The 22,217-nt window shown below is 45.5% G+C and overlaps 1 protein-coding gene across 2 annotated transcripts in view; it reads right to left on the bottom strand.

Annotated features, from left to right (window-relative positions):
* The window catches only part of KATNAL1 (katanin catalytic subunit A1 like 1), a 789,545-nt gene that overhangs the window by 183,616 nt on the left and 583,712 nt on the right, over window positions 1–22,217 (bottom strand). For both annotated transcript variants that reach the window (XM_069639367.1, XM_069639366.1), the window contains one exon: window positions 19,079–19,205. In XM_069639367.1, coding sequence (XP_069495468.1) covers window positions 19,079–19,205 — 127 coding nt within the window. The remainder of the gene's footprint in view (window positions 1–19,078; window positions 19,206–22,217) is intronic.

The following is a 22,217-nucleotide window of genomic DNA, read 5'->3' as shown; positions in this document are numbered from 1 at the left end:
GCATGATTTCTCCGCTCCCGAATCCACCATGAATATGAATTGCTTGTCTCCTATCTGCGCTCCTATCAATGGTTCCTCTGATGCATTGTGGGTCGTAGACAGTACTGGACACGCAAGTGCTCTCTGTGGGCTGTCCTATGCGGGGTGTCTCATTGCCCCCCCTTGATCGAAAATGTTCCCCGAAACTACTGACACTCCACTGTAAGGTGCGGGGGCGGGTGCCCCATTAGCTACTGTGGCGAAAGTGTTACCAGGCGTGTAGTGCACATTGTCATTATTCTGTGGGTTGGTTTGTGTTCGGTACTGATGTCCGTGTAATTGTGCGTTACTCCTTTGTACTACATTGTCTGGTTGCTGGTATTGTCCCATAGGGAGGCCGTAGGGGCTTCCTGGATGGGGGTGTCCATACTGTTCTATCTCTTGGAAACCGTTGTTTTGTCTGCTCCTGCATTCTCTTGAGTAATGCCCCCATCTCCCACAATTCCAACAGCTCCCCTGTGGACCTCTGGGACCCTGCCACCCATTTCCTCCCATTCCTCCATACCCTTGTCCTCCTCTTCGACCCCTGTACCCACCTCTTCCTCCTCTTGGGGCCCACTCTTGCCACGTTGGACCTCCGTTCTGCTCCTGCTCTGTCCACTGTCGTTGCCCTTGTCCTGCCCAATTCGCTGCTATTCTTCCTTGTATTGCTATTTGCCCCTCCTCTCCTTCCTCTCCCTCCCGTATGAGTGGGAGTCCCGCTACCGCGGCTGCGACCTTCACCAATTTCGATTGCACCAACTTCGCCTCGTCCGCCAACCTTTTCTGTGCTACTTCCCTCTCTCTTTCTTTGATCCGTTTACAATGGTGTACTATTATGCTTTGGATCTCCGGCCAGCCTTTTGCCTCAACACCTGCTATTTTATCTAGTGCCTTTTGCACTTCTTTTGGGAGCCCTCTCTTAATGATGAAGTAAAATAGAGACGTGGATTGGTGCCAAGGCGTACCCGTTTCCGCTCTCCACATCTCCTGCACCCGGAGAATGTAATCCATAGCGTCCTCCCCGTCATTCATGGTACATTGCATTACTGACTGCAAATCAGGGGTATCTGGGAAGGTTTCCCGCAGTGCGTCCCACACCCTTGCTCGCACGGTGTTAAAAGAAGCCCCATCATGGCGATCACACTCTAAAGTTACAGCTGGAAAACCCGCTTTAGCCCATACTCTGTCTGCCTGATCCCCCACTGCGGACACTAGTAGGCTTTTCACATCGCCTACTGCCAGCGGTATACCAGCGGTATGTTTCTCAAATGCATATATCCACTTGCTTGCCCCTCCCGACAGCTGTGGTAGTAATTTCATTAAATTAGCCTTGTCCATCTGAGCCCACGGTATATAGTTTGGCCTCCCGCCCCCCCTGTGGAGTAATGGGAGTTGTAATTTCCCTTTTGCCGTTGCAGCTTCCTTTTCCTTAGTCACTGCTGACTCTAATGACGCCATCTTCCCCACCCTATTTCTTAGTCGTCCCATCCATTCATCTTCTATAGTCCCCAGTGAACATGCACCATCTAGTTCCTCGCCTTCTCCTCCTATTGCCATGCTCAATCTATCACTCTCATCCCCCCCTCCTCTGACATCACATAACAAATCCTCTCTGATCCCTCTCTCTCGCGAGACGTCACCAATGCTTCCTTCTGCTGTCCCCACTTCTATTATCCTGGTCGGTTCTTCCTCAATTCTGAACAGTATTTCCCCCTTTTTCCATCCCTCCTCAATTTGTCTACTTTCGCTCGACGCTCTAGACGTGCGTCCAGATTGTGTGGGGGCGCATGCTGTGCGTTCACATATGTCTTTTATTCTTGAGAGTTCATCTCTTGCCACTGTAAGCCTCGACTCTAAGTCACTCGTTAACTTCTCTATGTCCACCCTCTGTGTGCCTCCCTGGGCGCGCTCTCTGGTGTTTTCGTATGGTGGGGGTGCAGTTGGTCTTTGTGGTGTGCTGGTCGAAGGGGGAGGCACATAAATCGGGTCGCTATATCCTGCTGCAGGGGCTGGTTTAGGTAATATTGGGTACAACTTAATCACCTCCGCCGGTTGTTCTGTACTTAGCTGTTCCTTTTCCTCCCGCGGGATCATCAGTGGATTATCTGTGGTGGAAGGTAAATCAATATTTGGTGTTGGAGCTTTGGGTGGGGGTACTTCCTCAAACAATCTCCAGAGATCTAATATCTCCTTCCTATTCTGCCATTGTTTCCCCTTATACTTGAGGCGAATACATGTACATACCATATCAAGAACGCTTTTGTCAAAAGACCCTCCTTCTGGCCAAATCTGGGGCAACCCCTCCCCTTTCAATTCTGTTAACCATTGATCATGATATTTATTTATGCGTTCAGCATATCCCGGCAAGCTCTTACAAATGTGTGACAAGGGAGTTTCAGCCCCCATCCTCTAAATCGCTAGCGCTACCGCGTTCGCCTTCGTTACTTTTGATTAGGTGTAGATATGCGTATGTATACCTTTATGGCACAGACAAGAGCGGACCTCTCAAAATTATCACCCACTGTTATTCACTGTGCAAATCTTTTCTCACTCACCATATCTCATCTCCTTCCCATTCCCAGGCACTCTTATGTAATCTCACTTGCAATTGATCAAGTAATGGTTATAGCCACACTCCCTGGCACCACCTCGCGGCCACCCGTTCGTCTCCAACACTCGTACGGTGCGCGCACCCTTCAAAATACTTTCCACTCACACTTTTGTCTTTTTCCTCCCTTTCCTCCCTGGCCAGCTGTCCCTGTTTCCCTGCTAAGGTTACTGTGTTCACGTCTGTACGTGCCACTACTGAGTCCCCACTTTTTAAGATGTTCTAACTACTTTATACCCTTCTCATTTTCCCCCCTTACCCCGTGGAAATGGAAAAAAAGAAATAGAGAGAGAGAGAGCACAATCACTAAAAATATTCCCGGTGTCTCCTTTTGCTAGACACCAATAACTTATTTCTCACTTCTTCATATATTCCCAGTACTAGTCTAGATAGCACTATGCGGCGCCGCCTTCCACCCCCTTTCGGAGCTAGGTTTCCGTCACTTCTACCACGTCACTTATTTCTTACTCCTAATGGCCATATGCAAAGAAAGAATAAAGAAAGTTTCAAGACCCGTCTCTAGTAGACCCCCGATATTCTTCTCCTCTACCTGTCCCCGTTCTTTTATTCCCAATTCCCCTTCTTCTCCCCTTGACGATCACTCGCACTCGGTACTCACGTGCCCGTCTTGAACCGATACTCTCCGAAACTGGGTCCGTCCAGGCGGCGTCACCGGTAACTCAACGGTCAGCCCCTGGCTCCGGCGAGCGGCACTCAAAGGGGATTTTTTTCCAATCGGGATCCCGTACCCTTTCTCATTGAGTGCGCACTTCTTATTGTGCCGGTCGCCGTTGGCGGGCGGCCTCCCGGAGACGGCTCACCGTGCGTATCCCTTCTCGACCGGAGATTCTCGTGCCACAAGGGGGTCGTTTAAGAAGGAGTTAGGAAAAATAGTTTGGAGATATCACGCTATCGGGGTCACCACTGAAAGGAAGCGCCCCCAATTCAGCACGATCCTCCCCGCAATGAGAGACAATAAGGGACTCTCCCGTAGTGGGAATAAGACCAAGACAGAGTGCGGGTGAGCGTAAGTGGGAGTTTATCCAAGGATAAGGCATGCAAAGAACTCTGCAACCTACGAGAGCGCTCTGTCTGACAATAGCAAAGACAGGCGTATTTCTAATACAAAAAACGTCATCAACACCTAAACACTATAGGGGGCACAAGTTAATTGGGATTGGGTGGCGTCGACTAACTATAGGTGTTGCTGCAGCGGGGTTGGTCCTGGCGTGACGACGTCACTGGTCAGCCTCGTGGGTTGGGTTGGGCCTGGCAGGCCGGCTTGAGGTCATCTGCGTGGTGTTGATGTGCTGGGGCAGCCTGTGACAATGACGAATACCTTTCCTGTCTCATTTGCCCTAGGCCATGCACACTGTAGTTATTCAGAAAATGACATTTAAGTTCATTAATAAATCGCTTCAACAGCTTATCTTATAAAATAAACACAACACATGAGGAATGCACCTCGTGAGAGGTCTGGTGGTTGTCGGTCGGGGTGAGATTTACCTGTGTCCTATTGACCGGTATTTTGGGTCGCGGGACGGGGCTCTGGGGCCTGGGCCGAATGATACATGTCTGTCGGCTGCGTTAGAAGTTATTATATAGATGGGTCTCTGTGTCTTGTCCCAATGATGGGGGTCGTCCTTGCGCGGGGTCAGGATCCTTGGGGGGTTCGTGGGATTTATGAGAGGGTGCTGGTAGATCAGTGGGTTCAACCGTGGGTTTATTACCGTGCTGTAAATAACACAGGTGGCGGGCTGTGGCCTTGGTTGCGGTGCCGGGGCCTCTGACTCTCTGAAGTAACGCCAGCTTGGTTGGGGGAGGTGAGGGAGCGCGGCACAAGTCTTAGCTTTTTTATCTGGCAGGCTTGGTGGGGTGGGAGAGGGAATGGCCTTGCATATATCCACAAAGGTATTTTCCTCGTGCGTTGCTGATCAGTGAATGCAGAAGTTCTATACTGTTCTGCCTTATTTTGACGTTATTTAGACACACATATATATTTCAATTTCGTTACACATTTCTTTAATACAGTCGGTTCCAGTACCTTTTCATTACCTAACATTATATTCACTACATTGTGTGCGTATTGTATGTACATTAGACGTTATACGAGGGATATCTAGGTTATGGCCTACAGAGATTGATGCTCGCCGCTTTGGGTGATTCAAAAACATATATGAGTTCAAGTTTCTACATACTATTGAAAAACACTTTTACAAAATAGAGGTTACACGTTTAGTCAACATCTTTCTCCGTGGTTATAGCAGCATTAGTCCAGACCTGGAGGGATATCATATAACGTTACATTTTTATGGTTTATTCACATTTTAAACAGAGGTAGTTCATTAATACCAATACTTGAATTATTTTCCACCTTCTTCAGATAGTGATGCTTCAGTTTTTTCCCCGTTACCCCGGCCTTGCGGTCCGGGTCATACGGGGTGCAATATCACATTGTTACTAATATAATGTTGCCGTGTTGGCATCTCGGGTTTAGCTCATCTCCGACTTTCTCATGGGAACGCGCTTGCAGCGGATCTGCCAGGGCTGCTGAGGCGGCAGAGATGCATGAAAGGCCCTCCAAAGGTGGGGGCCTCGTTACAGTGTGCTGAACTCACACCATGTTTGCTATGCAAGATGGCGTCTAGGCCTAACTTAATTTTTTGGTAACTGCAAAGACAGGGTGCGTGTGGGCAATGTCGTCGGCGGGTGAACCCTCCTCCACCTGGGCCCGGGTGGCATGAGGGTGCGCCCACCGAGCCATGGTCCTCACCTGGGGAGGGAGCTGTAGGTGAGGAGGGCCTCGTGGCCATTCCTCCCCTACACTGGATAGATCAGGGTTTAGCCAGGAGCCCTTAGATTACATGGGAGTTAGACGTTTGCCATCAATGGTTTCCATGAACCGAATGGAGGACATCTTTTTCAAAACTTCCATCCTGACTAAGGGTAGAATGAAGGCAGTAATGCTTAGTTAAAGTGTGTATAGACCAGGTAGCTGCCTCACAAATGTTTTTAGTAGGAACACCGTTTTGCAGAGAAGAAGTAGTAGCTATGCTCCTAGTGGAATGGGCCCTCAAGACTTGCCCGCCAGCATGTAGCATTCGGAAATAGCTATAATAATCCATCTGAATAAGGTCAGCTTTGTTACTGCCTGTCCCAGCCTATGACCCAAATAACCTATAAAGGGTTAGTCATCCAGACGAAGTTTTGACAACCTTGAAATGTAGAAGTTCAGACCCCTTCGTGGATCGAGCCTGTGCAACCTCTCCTCCTCCTTGCCAGGATGAGGTGGAGGATAGAAAATGGGTAACACAATCTTTTGTTCTAAATGAAAGTCTGAAATGACCTTTGGTAGAAATGAACGCTTGGCCCTCAGGACGACCTTGTCCTTATGAAATACTGGAAATGGTGGTTTAGAGGATAGTGCCTGCAACTCACTCACTCTACGGGCTGAAGTTAGTGCTACCAACAAGATGGTCTTCATTGTTAGTAACCTTAAACGACAAGAATGGCGTGTTTCAAATGGTGCACACAAGACATTTTAACACCAGATTTGGGCCCAAACAGGAACCTGAAAGGGAACACATTAGTGAGTCCCTTCAGAAATTGTATCACCAAAGGTATCTTAAAATATGAAGATTCCACAGATGAGCGCTTGAAGATGAAAAGCGCTACCAAATAACCTTTAATGGTCCCAACCTGGAGTCACTGATTGGCCAAGTACAGCAGAAAGGATAATACCTCTGGTGCTTTGCAAAGCAAAGGGTCCACATTCTTGTCCCTGCACCAGCTGCAGATTTGTTCCAACGCCAGCTGTACAAAGACTTTGTTGCTGGCCTTCTGGCCACAAGCAAAATCCCCATTACGTCATCCGGGATGTCCCAATCCCTGTATCTCAGCCTCTCAGAAACCATGCGTGAAGACGGAGTGTCTTGACCTCTTGATGGAGAAACAGACCCTCCTCTTGCAAGAGAACGTCGTCTCTTTGAGGAAGACGTATTGGAGGGCAGATGGACAAGTCCCTAAGGTCCGGGTACCATGTCCTCCTCGCCCAATCCGGTGCAATTACGAACATGTGTTTCCCTAACTATCATGTGAGGAATGACGGGGACTGGAGGAAACGTGTACAGGAGTGGAAACTCCCATTCCCCCACAAACAAGTCTCCTACAGCTCCTTTTGGGGGCAATTCCCTGGAGCTGTACAGTTCCAACTTCCTGTTGACACTGGTCACAAACAGTTCCACTTGAGGGGTTCCCCAAAGGGTGAAGATATCTTGAAGGACTTCCTGAGCTATTTCCCACTCATGGGAGACTGTGCTCTGGCAGCTCAGAGCGACCCCTGCCTTGTTCTTTTCTCCGGCTAAGTGAACCGCTGACAGAAAGATTCCTTCTTGAATTGCCCCGAACCAGAGCTACATTGCTTCTCTGCACAGTGGTAGTGACCCTACAACTCCCCTCTTGTTGAGGTAGTACATGGCCACTGAGTTGTCTGTCATTATCAGGACATTCTTCCCAGAACAGAGGGCTTAAAAGCCTTCAGCGCAAGTCTGATTGCTTTCAGATCCAAAAGATTGATGTGTAGTTTGGACTATGATGGAGACAAACGACCGCTGATTTCCAGATCGTTGGCGTGGACTACCCACACCGTGAGTGAGCCGTCCGTCACTACTGTTATACCTGGCCATTGTTGCCAAAAAAGATTCTCCCTTCAGAATGTTGTCCTCGGAGGCTCACCACAGGAGATTCTGCGCGACCATGCTTGGAACCGGAAGTAGGTCTGACATGTTGCCAGTGAATTGAGACCATTGTGTCCTGAGAACCCACTGAAAGGCTCTCATTCTCAGGCAAGCCTCTGGCGCCAGAAAAATGCAGGATGCCATGAGGCACAGCATCCTCAAAAAGTCAAAGGCTGGAAGAAGCTGGGCACTCTTAATTTGGAGACCATCTGCAGAATATCTTGAGCCCTCACCTCGGGTGGTGAGCTCTTTTCCAAGGATGTATCCAGTACAGCCCTGATGAACTGGAGCTTTTGAGATGGTGTTATATGGGACTTCTTGTAAGTGAGGGAGAGGCTAAGTTTGTGAAGAGAGTGGCAGGCGACATTGAGATGATCCAGGACTTGTTCGGGAGAACGCGCCCTGATCAGCCAATCGTCCAGGTAGGGGTAGACGAGAACACCCTCTCTCCTGAGACTCGCTGCCACCACCATCATCAGTTTGGTGAAAACCCTTGGGCAGAGGTCAGGCAGAATGGCAGGACTGAAAAATGATAATGAGAACCACCAACGGCGAACCTCAAGTACTTTCTGTGCTTGAGATGGATTGACACATGAAAACAAGCATCCGAAGGTCCAATGACACCATCCAATCCTGGAGTTGGAGGCCCTGAAGGATCTGAGAAAGTGTGACTATCTTGAGCTAGTCCTTTCCTGGGGAACTAGTTCAAGTATCTCAAGTCCAAGATGAGTCTCAGTTCTCCGTCCTTCTTGGGGATCAGGAAATATGGAGAATACCATCCTTTGTTCCTCTCCGCTACAGTTACCGGCTCTATAGCAGCTTTCTCTAGCAGGGTCAAAATTTCCTGCACAAGGAGTGGATCTGGAACCTTCAAAGATTGGCTCCACGGTGGACGGTTCAGAGGTCTCTGAATGAAGGGGAGACAGTAACCTTGGGCTATGGTTTCTACTGCCCAGGCATCCAAAGTAATGTCTTGCCATTCTTTCAGATGCTCAGTCTGCCTCCCACAGGTGTGTCGTGACTCAAGACCTCAGAGAGGTTTTGAGGCGGCTGAAGCAGTGGCTGTTGGTAAAGATGCTGCTGCTTGAGCGGACTTTGCACCTATCCCTCATACACAGCGAGGGAATCTTCTTTGGTCTCTTTTACCATGGTCCACTGGGGTGAAAAGGCAGAGGCGGCCTAATAGCGGCACCCAAAGACTTAGTTGCCGCCTTCAAGGTCTGCAACTTCTCAAGGCTTTCGTCATCCTTGCTGCAAAAAGATGAGACCCGTCAAAACACATGTTTAGGAGTCTAGACTGCCTGTCAGGTGCAATTCCAGATTTCCTTAACCACACAAATCTGAGAATTACGGTGCTTGCTGCCATGGCTCTGTTGATGCTGTCAGCAGAATTCAAACCAGACTGAAGACTCGCACATGGCTTCCTTGCCATCATTAACAATGGCCAAGAAACCATCTCTTTCCTCGCCTTCGGGAATATGCTCAGCCACCATAGAAATGCAGTCCCCATAGAGTGTATGAAAACTTTGCCAAGTCACATGTGGAGTTGGCTGATTTAAGAGCCATGTTTCCAGCAGAAAATACTTTTCTTTACCAGACATCTAACCTTTTATCATCCCTATCTGGTGTGATGGTCGGATAAGCTGCCTGTTTCGAGGTAGCGGGTGCTACCTCCACCATCAGACGTTCTGAGGTAGGGTGTTTCGACAAGTAGCTGGGGTCACTACTTGATGGGCAGTATTTCCTTGTCAGGTTCTTATTTACTGCCGCACTTGACTCTGGTGCTTCCCAATTGGCACTTACTCTATTCTCAAGAGCAATGTGAAAAGGTAAGATGAGATCCTTTTGAAGACCTTTATCTAGGGTATCTGTAAGGTCATCCTGTTCGAAAGGGAGGGCAGGTCTGCTCCATCCCAGGTAATACACTACCTTGGTCACCAAATGCCTGTAAGAGGCATCTGCATGCTCATCTGACTCAGGCTTTCCAAATTCCAATTCCGTTGAAGTGTCCACTCCACTGGCTGTCTTCAAGTTTTCAAGTATTCATATAGGTCTTTCAGTCTGGATAACTCTGATATGAAACTGTCAGGGACATTTGGTGTGCCATACTGCAAATCAAAGTGTGCATCATTATCAGATGGCTCATTGGCCTCATAAATAGAGGTCAGGGATTTAAAGAAATCCTTTCTTGGCAAAGGAGTGAAGGTTTTCTGCATCTCAGGTAAAGGCTTTGAAAATTATGAGCCGGATGCCCGAGGAATCGTTGATGTCTTCGATGAAGACATCTTCAGCTTTGATGGCACTGCTGGCGTCGATGGCAGCGACTACCTCAACCTCGACATGTCTTTCGACTTATGACTCGAAGGACCTCTCGATGATTTCTCATTGTGTTGAGGCCTCAACGGCTCTCGCTGAGGGTCGGGCCTTCGTCCCGGTCTCTAGGGCGTGTAGGATTTGGCTCAAGCCCTTTCCTTACCGGTTTCAGAAGGCACAGTATGAGAATGGCCTGCCTGTTTTTTAAACACGGTCTTCGGGGTAAACAGTGTCGATATTTCTTGATGTGATATGATATGATAGTTTATTTATATAGCCCCTATACACAATGTGTTTCAAGGCGCTTCAAGGCAAGGGAGGGAACAAGGGAAAATATGACATTCTTACAGGACATTCTTGAGGAAATGTATAAAGCGCTCAGTAGTTCTCGAAGCGTAAGCTTACTTGGAAAAACTGAACTGAAGCCAACAGTCGCTGCGTGTGCTATATATATGCTTGTGATGACGTCATCATCGAGTTGACAGCAAAGACGCAGAGCGCCTTCTGCCGAAAAGAAATTCCGAAGCCGCTGAAGCTGGATATCAAAGATGAGGAATACCTTGGAGGACACAATCCATTTGAAAGTAAATTGAAGAGATGGAAACTAGTTGGAAAGCACTAGGTCAAATATACGAGCAAGAAGCTAGTCGAATAAAAGTGGGAGGATTTAAAAAGACTTTTGATGGAGGAAATCTATTGCAAACTACTGTTCCTCAAGGAAAAATACCATGAAAAGGGGGACAAGGATGACACACTCCTAGCGAGGAGACTTAGGAGGAAGGGAGCCAAAACAAGGATCCTATAAAATAGTGACAGGTTTGGGGGCAGAAATTGACAGATCCTAGAGAACTAGCTGAAGGATTTTCCAAATACTATGAAAAGCTGAATGCGAGGGAAACCCAGGCCCAGAAACACAACATTACAAAATACGTAGACCCACTCCATTTATCAAGGCTCACGGTCAAGTAGCTAGAAAATCTAGGAGAACCGTAACGGAATATGAGGTTAAAAGGGCTATTAAGGCAACAAAGTTCGGTAAAACACCTTCCACATAAATGTCCGCTACCCAGTGCTATACGCGATTCCCAGATGTATTGGCCTTGAAGCTGGCTGAGTTATTCAACTCACATTTAGAGGGTGAGGAAATTAATAATAATTGTAATCCCAAAAGATGGAGGAGATCCCAGAGAATGTGCCACATTTAGTCCAATTTCCCTACTTAATACAGACCCCAAAATATTTAATAAAATACTAGTCACACGCTTGCTCGCGGTTTTATCAGGCCTAATACACTCACCCAGGTTTGCTTTGTACCCTAGGCATAGGCAATGTAAGAAAGAGGATTAATTTAATGATACATCATGTGGAGCAAATGGAAGGAAATCCAGTTTTACTCTTGCTAGCCGTGAAGAAGCGTTTGACAGGGAGAAATTGGTATTTTTTAGAGTGAGTTATAGATGTGTTCGGTTTTGGATCAAACTGGAAAAGCTGGATACAAGCACTATATTCAACCTTGAATGTAAGAGAGTTAATGGGACTGTCTCCGTAAATTCAGCCTCACAGGGGAACAAGTCAGGGTGTGCACTGCCGCCCCCTTACTATTTTCCTTTGTAATAGAACCTCTAGCGCAAACGATTAGAGAGGTGGAAGAAGTAAAACATTGTAATGTGCACAGACAGGAATATAAAACTGTTAAAACTGGACTCTTTGCTGAAGATATCCCCTTCCATGGTCCAATTGCAGTCTTTGCCCCTAGTCTTATTAGTAAGGGAAATAGAGGAATACAGTGAGATCTAGGGGATAAAGCCAATAAGGGAAAGTCACGACTACTACCGTTGGGCCCAGACAGGCAGAAAATACAAGACCAACTAAAACAGTTCCACTTCAAAGTATGTGAAACCAACCTGAAATACCTAGTGGTTAGATTGGAAGATGAGCAGATACATTATTTGATCCCAATTTCTGTGGGATCAGATAAAGATGAACCTTGGGATAGGGAGTATGTTAGGTTTGGGATGGATGGGAAGACTAAACAATGTAAAAATGTATGTTCTACCCAGACTCCTGTTCCTTGTTATTGTTCTTCCTGTTATGTCCCTGGGCATTTCCTCCCTGAAATCAAGCAGTATTATATACATTTGTCTAGGAAGGTAAACGGGTCAGAATCCCATATAAATGGCTAATACTGCCCAAAGATAAGGGTGCTGCGGGCTTCCCAGATTTAGAACCCTATTACCTGGCTACGCATTTGAGGAATCTATATCATTTGAGACCCTTAGAAGATAGGCAATGGATTGCACTTGAAAATGTGATAATGCACCCAGTCATGGTGGGAAAATTATTGTGGGTTCTAAGAAAGTATCTGACAGAGTACATTAGGTCCCCTCTGAGAAGCCTGCCGAGAAAACAAGGAGAGAGAGATGATGAATGCATGGCCTTCTACGTTGATTTCGCTGTGGGCGCCCCCCACAAAGATATCGTCAGTCCATAGCGACTCCAGGTCTGGTTCAAAGGAGGGTTGGAAAGAGAAGGCCAGCTATGTAAAGATGGAAAATTCATGGATGTAGTTACTTTGGACAGAGTTTAACATAGGGAAATTGTCTGTCTTTGTGAATTTGCAGATGAAAAGCATTTGATCACAACCTAAGTGGAAAAAGAAGGTATCACAACCACTCATGTGGTTTGAAAAAATGTTAGATGAGTTTCAAGGTATTAAAGGATTGATCTCAGACACGTATGCATGGATTATTGAAAGTAGGCAAAAGGACATTGAGACCCTGATAATTAGATGGGATATGGTCACTGAGGTGCAGCAGAGCGGGCAAATCATCAAGCTCCATGGGATTTAAGCCACACTGGATAAAACTGTTCCACAAGGAGCAAACACCTCCGGTCCATTTGGGAAGAACGTTCTCTGGTTGTTCGAATTTGTGTTGAGGGATTGTAGGGAGAATGGAACCTATTTACATGTTTGGTGGTCATGAAAGGTGATGCAAAATTACTGGATAGAGGTGTGGTCCTGGGTTAAAGAACTAGCAGACATTTTGGTAACAATGAATCCGTTACTGACTATATTTGGGATTGTGAGTGGTAGAGAAACCAGGGAAAATCACTCACATGGTTCAGCATTTACATTTGGCAGTAAGAGCTTGACTAACGCAGAATTCTAAGAGGTTAGCCCATCCATTAAGAAGGAACGGATCAGAAAAATGATAGAATTGCATCAGACAGGCAATAACTTTGGGTTCAAATGGTTTCCCTTTGAGTCAAAATACCAGGACTAGAAACTGCAGTCTAAGGAGTGGGGAAAAGTTATAAGAGCAATTAATATAAAGAATGGGCTGACTTCCCTATGGTGCAATGGCCCAAACAGGAGAAATGATCCTAATGACGATACAAAATTAAACTTTATCACAGAATGTCACGTCCACATGAGGGTGGTTGAGGTAAGGGGGAGAGTAACGTAGAAAATATTTGCAATGATATTGTTGATCTGAGGGTTGCGACAGGGGAAATTATAGTACAAAGATTACGTTCAATCAATGTATAGTGATCAAGTTTGTACATTACATTTCTATAACAGAATAAAGATGTATTGGAATTAAAAAAAAATGGAACCTCCAGAAGGAAAGATTGGAGAACAGAACGCCAAAAGCAAATCCCCCCCAACTGGGTAATTCTGACTAATATGCTTGACAAAAGTTTGTTAAGTGCCTTCAAAAGTCACCAATCTTTCTAATACTCTCTCATAGCCAAGGTCTCCGATTGACTCCCAGTAGAATGAGCTGTAAGACTTTTAGATCGTTCTCTTTCAGATCATAACATGCTTTGATGCACAGCAGTATCCAACAATAATATAGTTTGCTTGGAGAAGACCTTGCTTTTTAGTTGATGGGGAAAACCAGCAAACATCAGTACTTTGTAGTTCTAGAAAGGCAAAAACATAAGAGTCCTCTTTATGAACCAACCTTTGCAAACATGCCTCCACCTTAAAAACGTGAAAAGGCAGAAAGAAAATCACTTACATGTCTGAAGTTATCGCAATCAAAAAGGTTAACTTTAGGATTAGAATGCATGGAGCCACCTCAAGAAAGTAAACACCATATTTAAATGGCAAGAAGCAAAAGCAAGGGGCGTTGGAGGAAATATATTTGCAAGCCCCTTCAAGCACTTCATAATTATCATAATAGTGAAAAGAGAACTGAGCTAAGGTGTCCTCTTAATAACTGGTAATCTTTAACAATAACAGCATTAATGACTCCCAAAGTAAAATGCAACAAAAGGTCAGGATCAATCACTGTATGGCAAGCCAACAGATCAAGGCTCATCACTGTACACCCACCACTCTTTCCACCACCTGTATGCATAAACAGTTTTCATAGCAGTCCTCCATGACTACGATTGGACCTCTGTGGTGTCAGGGGGGAATTCTGAAACTTCTATCACTAAAGGGTGCTGGGAAATCAACGTTAGAGGACTTTCAAGGGTATACACAAAGTAAAACCAAACCCTCACTGGTAGTCCTGTTAAGCAGGAAGTTGTAGATTAAGGTGATCAGGAGATTAATGTAAAGTAAAGTTAACATACATAATGTTTGTCAAGCAGTAGATTGGCCACATAATTATCAGAAATATGCTTATTTCACAAACACAGACGCAACATTATATTAAAAATACTACTATGTTTGGATATAGCTAATTGATTTTTAGGAGGCCTGTGTTTTGACAAATGGTGAGAGTTCACTTTGAAGTCCAGAGACCAAGCCCATTTGCCAGCATGTGGCAGAGGTCCTTAGAAAACCCTTTCAGCACAATAGATCAATTGGTCTGTGTGGGATCAGATCTTGTGACTGCATTCCGGAACTGGGACTAGGCTTAGGGAAGGAATTTTCAAAAAATGTTTCAAATTACCCAGCCTAATCTACAATACGCCAAGGCATGTCAATTTCGAATTAAATGCAGTGCGATTCTGGATGAAATACATGCATGGTGGAATGAAACAGAACTTTAAATGAGGTTTCGGTTCTACCCTACATGTCACAATATTTTGGTTAAAATAAAACATATGCAAATATAGTCAATAAAATCATATGCAGTTTTCTTTGCATACCTAGAGAACTCTGCACTCACCGATAAGCGCCAGCGGAAGTTTGAGTAGGAGAAAGAAAAAAGCAGGTAAAGCGTGCCAAAAAGAGGCACTGTGGTGTTAGGAAACCGTTCCCATCTGCAGGGAAAAAGGAGCTGACGGATGGGTGCCAGAGGGCAGGGTTTGCGGGGCAGAGCCACACCCCTCGCCCATACCTGCCTTCAAATTGGAAAAGGGAAGGCATTCTTGCAATGCAAAAGTCTCTGGTCCCATCCCCTATGGGGTACGCCATGAAGTATTGGGGTAAGGGGATGAGACGTTGTATAGTATGAGTAGCAATTTAGCATGCACAACCGGAGCAAACCCCAAGGTTTGCATCCAGGAGTGTCTTTGCATAACTGAACTAGAACTCATGGACCTGGTCAGGAGATCAATGGTATCTATTCTGCCTTCCTGTTTGCTACCACTAATAAAGGAGCCTTCAAACACACTGAAGCCTTTTTCCCTACATATCATGAGGTGTATGTATACCTGGCTACGGTAGATTTAGTATTAGCTGTAGGCAGGGCCAGACTCTGGAGTCAAAAACCTTTTTGACAAAGGCATCAAGCTTCTTATACTTTCTAGTAGGTGGCAATGTCAGTGACTGTTAACTAGCAAAGGATGCTCACACCACTAGCCTTATTGGAGGGGAGTGGGTCGAAAGAAACACGGGACACTGTGCTGTGTTTGCAGCCACTATCTTGACACTGTAATTAACATACAAGATTTCTCCAAAATATTCACAACCACAATATAGGAAAAGAATCACTGAAGGGGGGTCCTGGTCTTGAATGCCCGCCAGAGTCAGTCTATCCCATAAGAGCTGGAAACCACTATGGCTCCACCACCCAAAGCTACCATACTTTTAAAGAAGCAAAACTAGCCCTCCAAAACGGTAGGACCAGCCCCAAATTCTGAGCTAGGAGAGGTGTCCAGTCTACTGACATTGCATAATCTCTCCACCTGGCCCTTAAATGCAGGTTCCGCCCAAAAGAATGTCATACCTTTCAATGTGAACGGGATCAGATCATCTTGATTGTAGATGTTTTTGAACTTGTCCAGAAAGACTGTCCTGAAAGCAGGAATATGCATGGAGACCCAGGTGCAAGCATATAAAGAGATGATGTGATGTCAGTGTAGGCACTAATGGCCTCATTAGGAACAGGGCCACAAGTGACTCAATGGGTAGATCAGCAGACACAATCGCATTATCTGGTGCAGAAGATCTGATGCAGGACCACAATGACCGTTTTGGGTTGTGAGAAATGTGGCACCAGACCCAACAACAGAGGGTGTGAGGCAGGTAGAAGATTTGATAACCAAAGCGGGAGAGATGGGGTATATGTTGGCCTCCACAATCCAGCAAAGGAGCAGTAAGCGGAGTCACTGGCACACACAGAATAGGCACTAATCCAAAGAATGCTGGAGCCTTTCTGAAAAAGCTACCTCAACCAAAACAGATTCTGTTTCCTCAGTGGATCAGGGCTCCAATGCCGGGGATAGAGTCCTGTGATGCCACTAACTGAAACAAGAGGAACTTTGTTTGGATCAAGATCTCTTTTTCTTGTGTACTACACATGAGCTAAGAAGAAGCCTTGTCAGGTTTAAAGCAGTACCTGTCACAAAAATGGCAATAATCGCTAGAGGCATTGACATCAAAGAGCACCTTTTACACTTATGGGAATTAATACCTTAGAATTGTCTTGAAGCAAGAAAAGAGAAAGGTATAATAAAGGAGTCAATATACATGGAACATCAACAGCTCTATAACTGAAAAGAAACGTAGTACTACCTTGGAACAAACCAATTTAAACGGCAGGAAGGATAGAGATAATACGATGCTTGCTAACCATTTCTTAATTACTGTCCCTGAAGAAGACCATGTGCGAACAATTACTATGCACCTCAAGGTGGCCGAAACATGGCATGACAGACAGCATCCATTATAAACTGAATGGTAAATGCACTTTGTATTAACAAACTGGTAGGAGGACTGGCTCCACAATTTTGTCATTAAATTGTTATTGAAAACTGGACATGATTAATTTAAAATGAATGTAAATGCCTCATTAAGTGGAATTAGTACAAATGGGTTTCCATGTATGTGATTGTTTTGGTTTTTTGTCTACATGGCAATCATTTTGTTATTGATGAGTCTGTTTTTCCTTCCGTCTTATTTGTAAATCACCATGATATGTATTTCACCCCTCTCTCTCCACATGTGGTGTTCCCCAGGGCTCTATCACCCTGGCTCTTCAATGTTTACTTTGCCCCTTTGGCCCACCTGATCTCTACCTTCTCCTCTAATTATGCAGATGACACTCAGCTCTCTTTCAGGCTCCCCTCAGCCTCCTCTCCTCTCTCACTCATTCCTGACTGTCTATCCGCGATTCAGGATTGGTGCGCCTCCAACGATCTCTGCCTTAATGCCAGTAAGACAGAGATCCTTCTCATTGGGACCCCTGCTCCTGCTTTGCCTCTCCCACTCTGGCAGCCCTCTGTGGGTCCTCTTCCTTCGCTTTCCTGTGAGGCAATAAACATTGGTGTCATCTTCAACTCCACTCTCTCCATCTATTCTCACATCAGGAACCTTGCCAAGAAGGCCCACTACCAGCTGCAACCCTCATATCTTCCTTTTCTCACTTCCCCCAGAAGCTCACTGTCTCCAGAGCCCTGGTTTTCTCTAGGCTGGACTACTGCAACAGCCCCTTTCTCAATTTGCCTTCATCTACTCTCTGACCCTCTCCAACTAATCCAGAACAGGACTGCAAGACTTATCCTTTGCCTCAAGCCCAGGGACCGTATCTCTCCAGCCCTGAAATCTCTCCACTGGCTCCTGGTGGCTGCATGGATCAAATTCAAGACCCTCTGCATCATCAACAAGGCTTTCTGGGGCCAGAGCCCACACTACATCCAACTCTCTCTTCCAAAATATCTTCCTTCTCGATCCCTTCGCACAGCTACCTCCAACTATCTGAGGGTCAGACGCTTCTCCAGGCAGAGAGAAGGGGGTAGATCTCGCTCCTCGGCAGGTGCCTCCATCTGGAATGATGTCCCTGGCCTTCTCAAACTTGAGCCGGACCACCTGAAGTTAAAGAAGCAGCTCAAGACCTTCCTTTCTCCTCTGCTTCCTCGCTCTCCTGCTGACCTACCTATCTGGTGCACCGACTGGTTACTTGTCTACCCTCAGAGTCTCATTGAGAACCAGGCTCAGCAATGGTCAGTCTCCCCTGCACTGCCTCCGAGCCTACCACGCACTTAGGGGCTAACTGTAACCTCTACAGTCCTGTGCTTCCTTGTACTTACCCAGAGCCGCGCTGCCCTGATTGCATTTCCTCCTTCCCTCTCCCTGGCACTTCCCTTTTCACTTCCCCCTGCACTTTGCATAGTGGTACTTGCACGATCTGAATGACACAAGGCCTAGTAAGATCGTTTGTCTTGTCCTCCCTTCTGTCTTCCCTTCCTTGTCTTGTCGTGCCTAGAAACACTTGTGTAGAGGTGCGTTATAAATGACATATCATATATGTAATGATATCTTCCAACACTATACAGAAGTTGAATTATTGTGTGTTTAATTACATTTGTTAAATGTGGAGTACACATTTTGAAGGAACCCTGTTATTTAACCACCTAAGGTTTAAGGAGAACAGCAAAAAAATGGTCACATGCTTTGATGGCCTTGTGGTACATATATTTGCACAACACGCAGTGTTGGTATCATGGGCTGGCCCCAGCAACCTGATACAGTACTGATGCAAATTAGACGCCAACATCTGTTAAGAGCAGTGTTTAAACCCTCAATATGTTTTAGGAGAGGCATGGTCGAAGTAAAAGGCAATGATGAAGTAGCTGTTCCAATCCTGGTGTCTGTGCATTGGAAAAAAGCAACTGAGGTTATGGGACTTGTTCTGCCCCATTTGTGCACCTTTTACGTGACATGTGGCACCAATAGGTCCAAGACAGATTCGGTGCATAGCTGCCCTGCTCCCCCTATTGGCAGTGAAAAGGTTTCTGAGTGCTGTCGTCATCTTGGCTTTTTCAAGAGAGAAGGAAGGTATGCATTAGTAGCAGGGTGTTAAATATAAACATGTATTGGGCACTTATCTACTTTAATGTGCATGCACTTCCCCTATTTAAATGGCAGATTGGTACTAGAAAAAACAGAATGTGGAAAATGGCTCCTCTTTCAGAAACAGAAACAAGGATAAAGCTTTCCTTACAGGTAATGGTACTTTTATGTAACATGCTCAGTAAACATGTTTGAATAGAATACCTGCAAACGTTTGTTATGTCAGCACCGGAGTAGCCTTCAATTTTCTCAGCAATAACATCAAGATCGATATCGGGCTCCAGCTCAACTTCACGAAGATTAATCTTGAGAAGCTCTGCTCTGCCATTTGCTGCAACATGAAAATATATATTTTATACAGTTGGTGTGATAATGAAATCCGGCTTCTATTTATAAACATTGGTTTGAGCTTACATTAAAAACCTAGACCCATTTACAGTAAGGCCTTGCACACATGCTTATCCTTTCACGGAGGCACACACATATGGTATCAATCAGTCAATATAGCTTTATGTTGGTTAACAAGCCATACAAAATACAAAAATAAAGCTCAAACATCAAAAATACCTATACCTAATGGAGCAATCACAATATAAAATAAAAACATGCTTGCCACTTTTAATTCTTATACTAACAACATGAGAATATCATTCAAGTGCATGAATCACCATTGTTTCAGAAACAAATTAACACATTAAAAAAACACAGGATGACATTGAAAAACACCTATGTGCTTTAAAACTGGTAAAATGGTTTTACAATAAATAAAAATATATTTGGTATAAAATGATGTAAAGTGCATAGCCGTTTCCACATATTGAGGACAACACGGGCACATAGCTGATGTGGCGGAGTGTGGCAGGAGTGTGTTGCCTGTGAGGAGTGCTGTTCCAATGACCTGAAGCAGTGTTTTTTCAACCTCCATTTCCTAAGGTGGAGCTAACCTACATAACCCCCTACCCTACGCGGAGCGTAGCGGAGTGTGGCAGGAGTGTGTTGCCTGTGTTTCCTGGGGGGCCACAGGGAGTCGCCGGTGAGCCCGAGATGAGCTCAAGAACGGGCTTCCCTGCAACGGAGAGTCCAAGAGACAATCCCGCGCCCATCTGCGTGAGTGGAATCACCTTTCACCAAGTAAGTGAAATGGGGGAGAAGGGGGGCTGTGACAATATATGTGGAAGTGGGGTGGGGAAAGAACTTGCACATTGCCCTGAGATCGAGCTCATTAGCCCTCCCTCCTCGTCCCCCTCCTCATCCCCCTCCACATCCAACATCACAGCTTCAGCTTCAGGGACTTCTGGAGAAATGATCTTGCCAGGGCTGCAGGCGGCACGGGAAGATCATCGTGAGCTGAGGCCGAACGCCGCCAAAGCCTGTGGAGCCACGGGCGGCAGCGGAGAGGAGAGTCAAGGCCGAGAGCGACTTCAGCGTGCAGCGGTAGCCTGTGGAGCCGCAGGCGGCTGCAGGGGGAGGGCCACAGAGAGGGCCGCGGCCATGGAATACAGCTAGAGTCCGCCGTGGCTTGGGAAAGCGGGTGCGGCTGCGGAGGGGACGGGCCCGGGTGAGCAGGAGTACACATGGTAACTGAAGATCAATGGATGAATCATTACTGCAATCTTTTAAAAAAAAAAGAAAAACAATATCTCACCAAATTTGAATATAAGCCTACCATGGGATCTAGTCTTGGAACAAGAGGACATTCGGAACATCATACAAAATCTGAGCTCTTCAAGAGCGGCTGGCCCTGACGGGCTCTCAAATGCCATCCTTAAACATAACATCAATGAATGGATAGAATTCTGCAATACACTCTTCAAAAATATAAAGAAAGAGGGTTGTGTTCCAACTAAATGGAAACTGGGTATTATAGTCCCAATCTTCAAAAAAGGTGACCGCTCAAATCCAGCGAATACCGGCCCATAGCCTTATTGGATGTGATTGGGAAAGTATTCGCCAGTCTACTACTAAAACAGCTATCACAATGGATAAAGATAAATAAGATCTTTGATGAACGACAGACAGGTTTCATCAAAGGCGTGGGTTGCGGCCTAAATCCATTGATCCTGAATCTGCTGAAAATAGATGCCATTAAATCAGACAAAAAAATCTACCTGGCATTCATAGACCTAGCCAATGCATTCGATGGAGTCGATCGTGAAATTCTGTGGAAAAAACTAAAATTGAGATGCTGTCCTCATGACCTCATTCAAGCAATAAAATAACTTTATTCGGAGACCCAAATACAGATCCGACTTGACAACGATGGCCACTTATCTAAACCCATAAAAACAGAACGAGGTGTAAAGCAAGGATGCCCACTGGGAGCGACCCTTTTCAACTTTTACATCTCAGAAGTAGGAACCAGACTTGGGGAAGTTGTGTCTTGCCCTCCGAATCTGAATGGGAACCATATCAGCTGGATCCTTTACGCCCACGACATAGTCATCTTGGACCTAACATCTATCGGTCTCCAAAGGAAACTAAACGCCTTGAAGCAGTTCATTGAAGAAGTAGGTCTCGCGATCAACATATCCAAATCAGAGATACTCATACTTGAAAACAGAAAAGGTGCCCATCTGAAGACAAAGAACCAGCGGTGGACATTGGGGATCGAAGCTCTGACCAAAGTATCACACACAAGATACCCAAGAACGCTGATTAATTCATCCATCAATGACAAACCTATGATGAAGAAAATCGCTAGCAACTGCAAACAGTTAACAACGCAAGGCTTAATCCTCCACAAAAAATATGGAAAATATTAATATGTTCTGATAATAAAATTTTACAAGAGTAAGGTGTCCCCAATTTTGACCTTTGGAGCCGAAAGTATGTTTGGATGCTCGTCCAAGATCTGGTCTCGGTTCGAAAGTAAATTTTGGAAACAAATTCTACAAATACCTCTGAGTTTCCCAACTACTTGTGTGCTCTACGAGGTGGGGTTAACCTCACTAAACACAAGAATAATGTGGAACAAACTAGCCCTATATAGGAAGGCCAAGTTTTGAAGCCCTAATGGAGCCAAAAATACCACAAGAAGGCAAGACAGCAATAACTATATGGAAACAACAATATAAAGAGATCTTGGCACAACTGCTCAGAGATGAAAAAACCTTATGGGGCAACCCGAATGCAGTAAAAAAAAAAAACTGCTCCAGATTGACTGGATCGAGACGGCCGAAAAAAGATAGAGACACAAATGTATGGCCAATTCACCGATCGAAGCGAAAGGAGTCAACACAATTGCCAAATATATGGTTATCTGGCCATGCAAGCACTTGAGAAGGTTGTACTTAAAATGCAGACTGAATTTATTTGAAACCAAGGAAATCTTGATCCAACGAAG

This window comes from Ambystoma mexicanum, chromosome 7q (assembly GCF_040938575.1).
Source record: "Ambystoma mexicanum isolate Mex_15411 chromosome 7q, UKY_AmexF1_1, whole genome shotgun sequence".
NCBI classification, from domain to species: domain Eukaryota; kingdom Metazoa; phylum Chordata; class Amphibia; order Caudata; family Ambystomatidae; genus Ambystoma; species Ambystoma mexicanum.
Note: the sequence above shows the minus strand (reverse complement) of the source record. Positions and strands in the feature narration are given on the sequence as shown.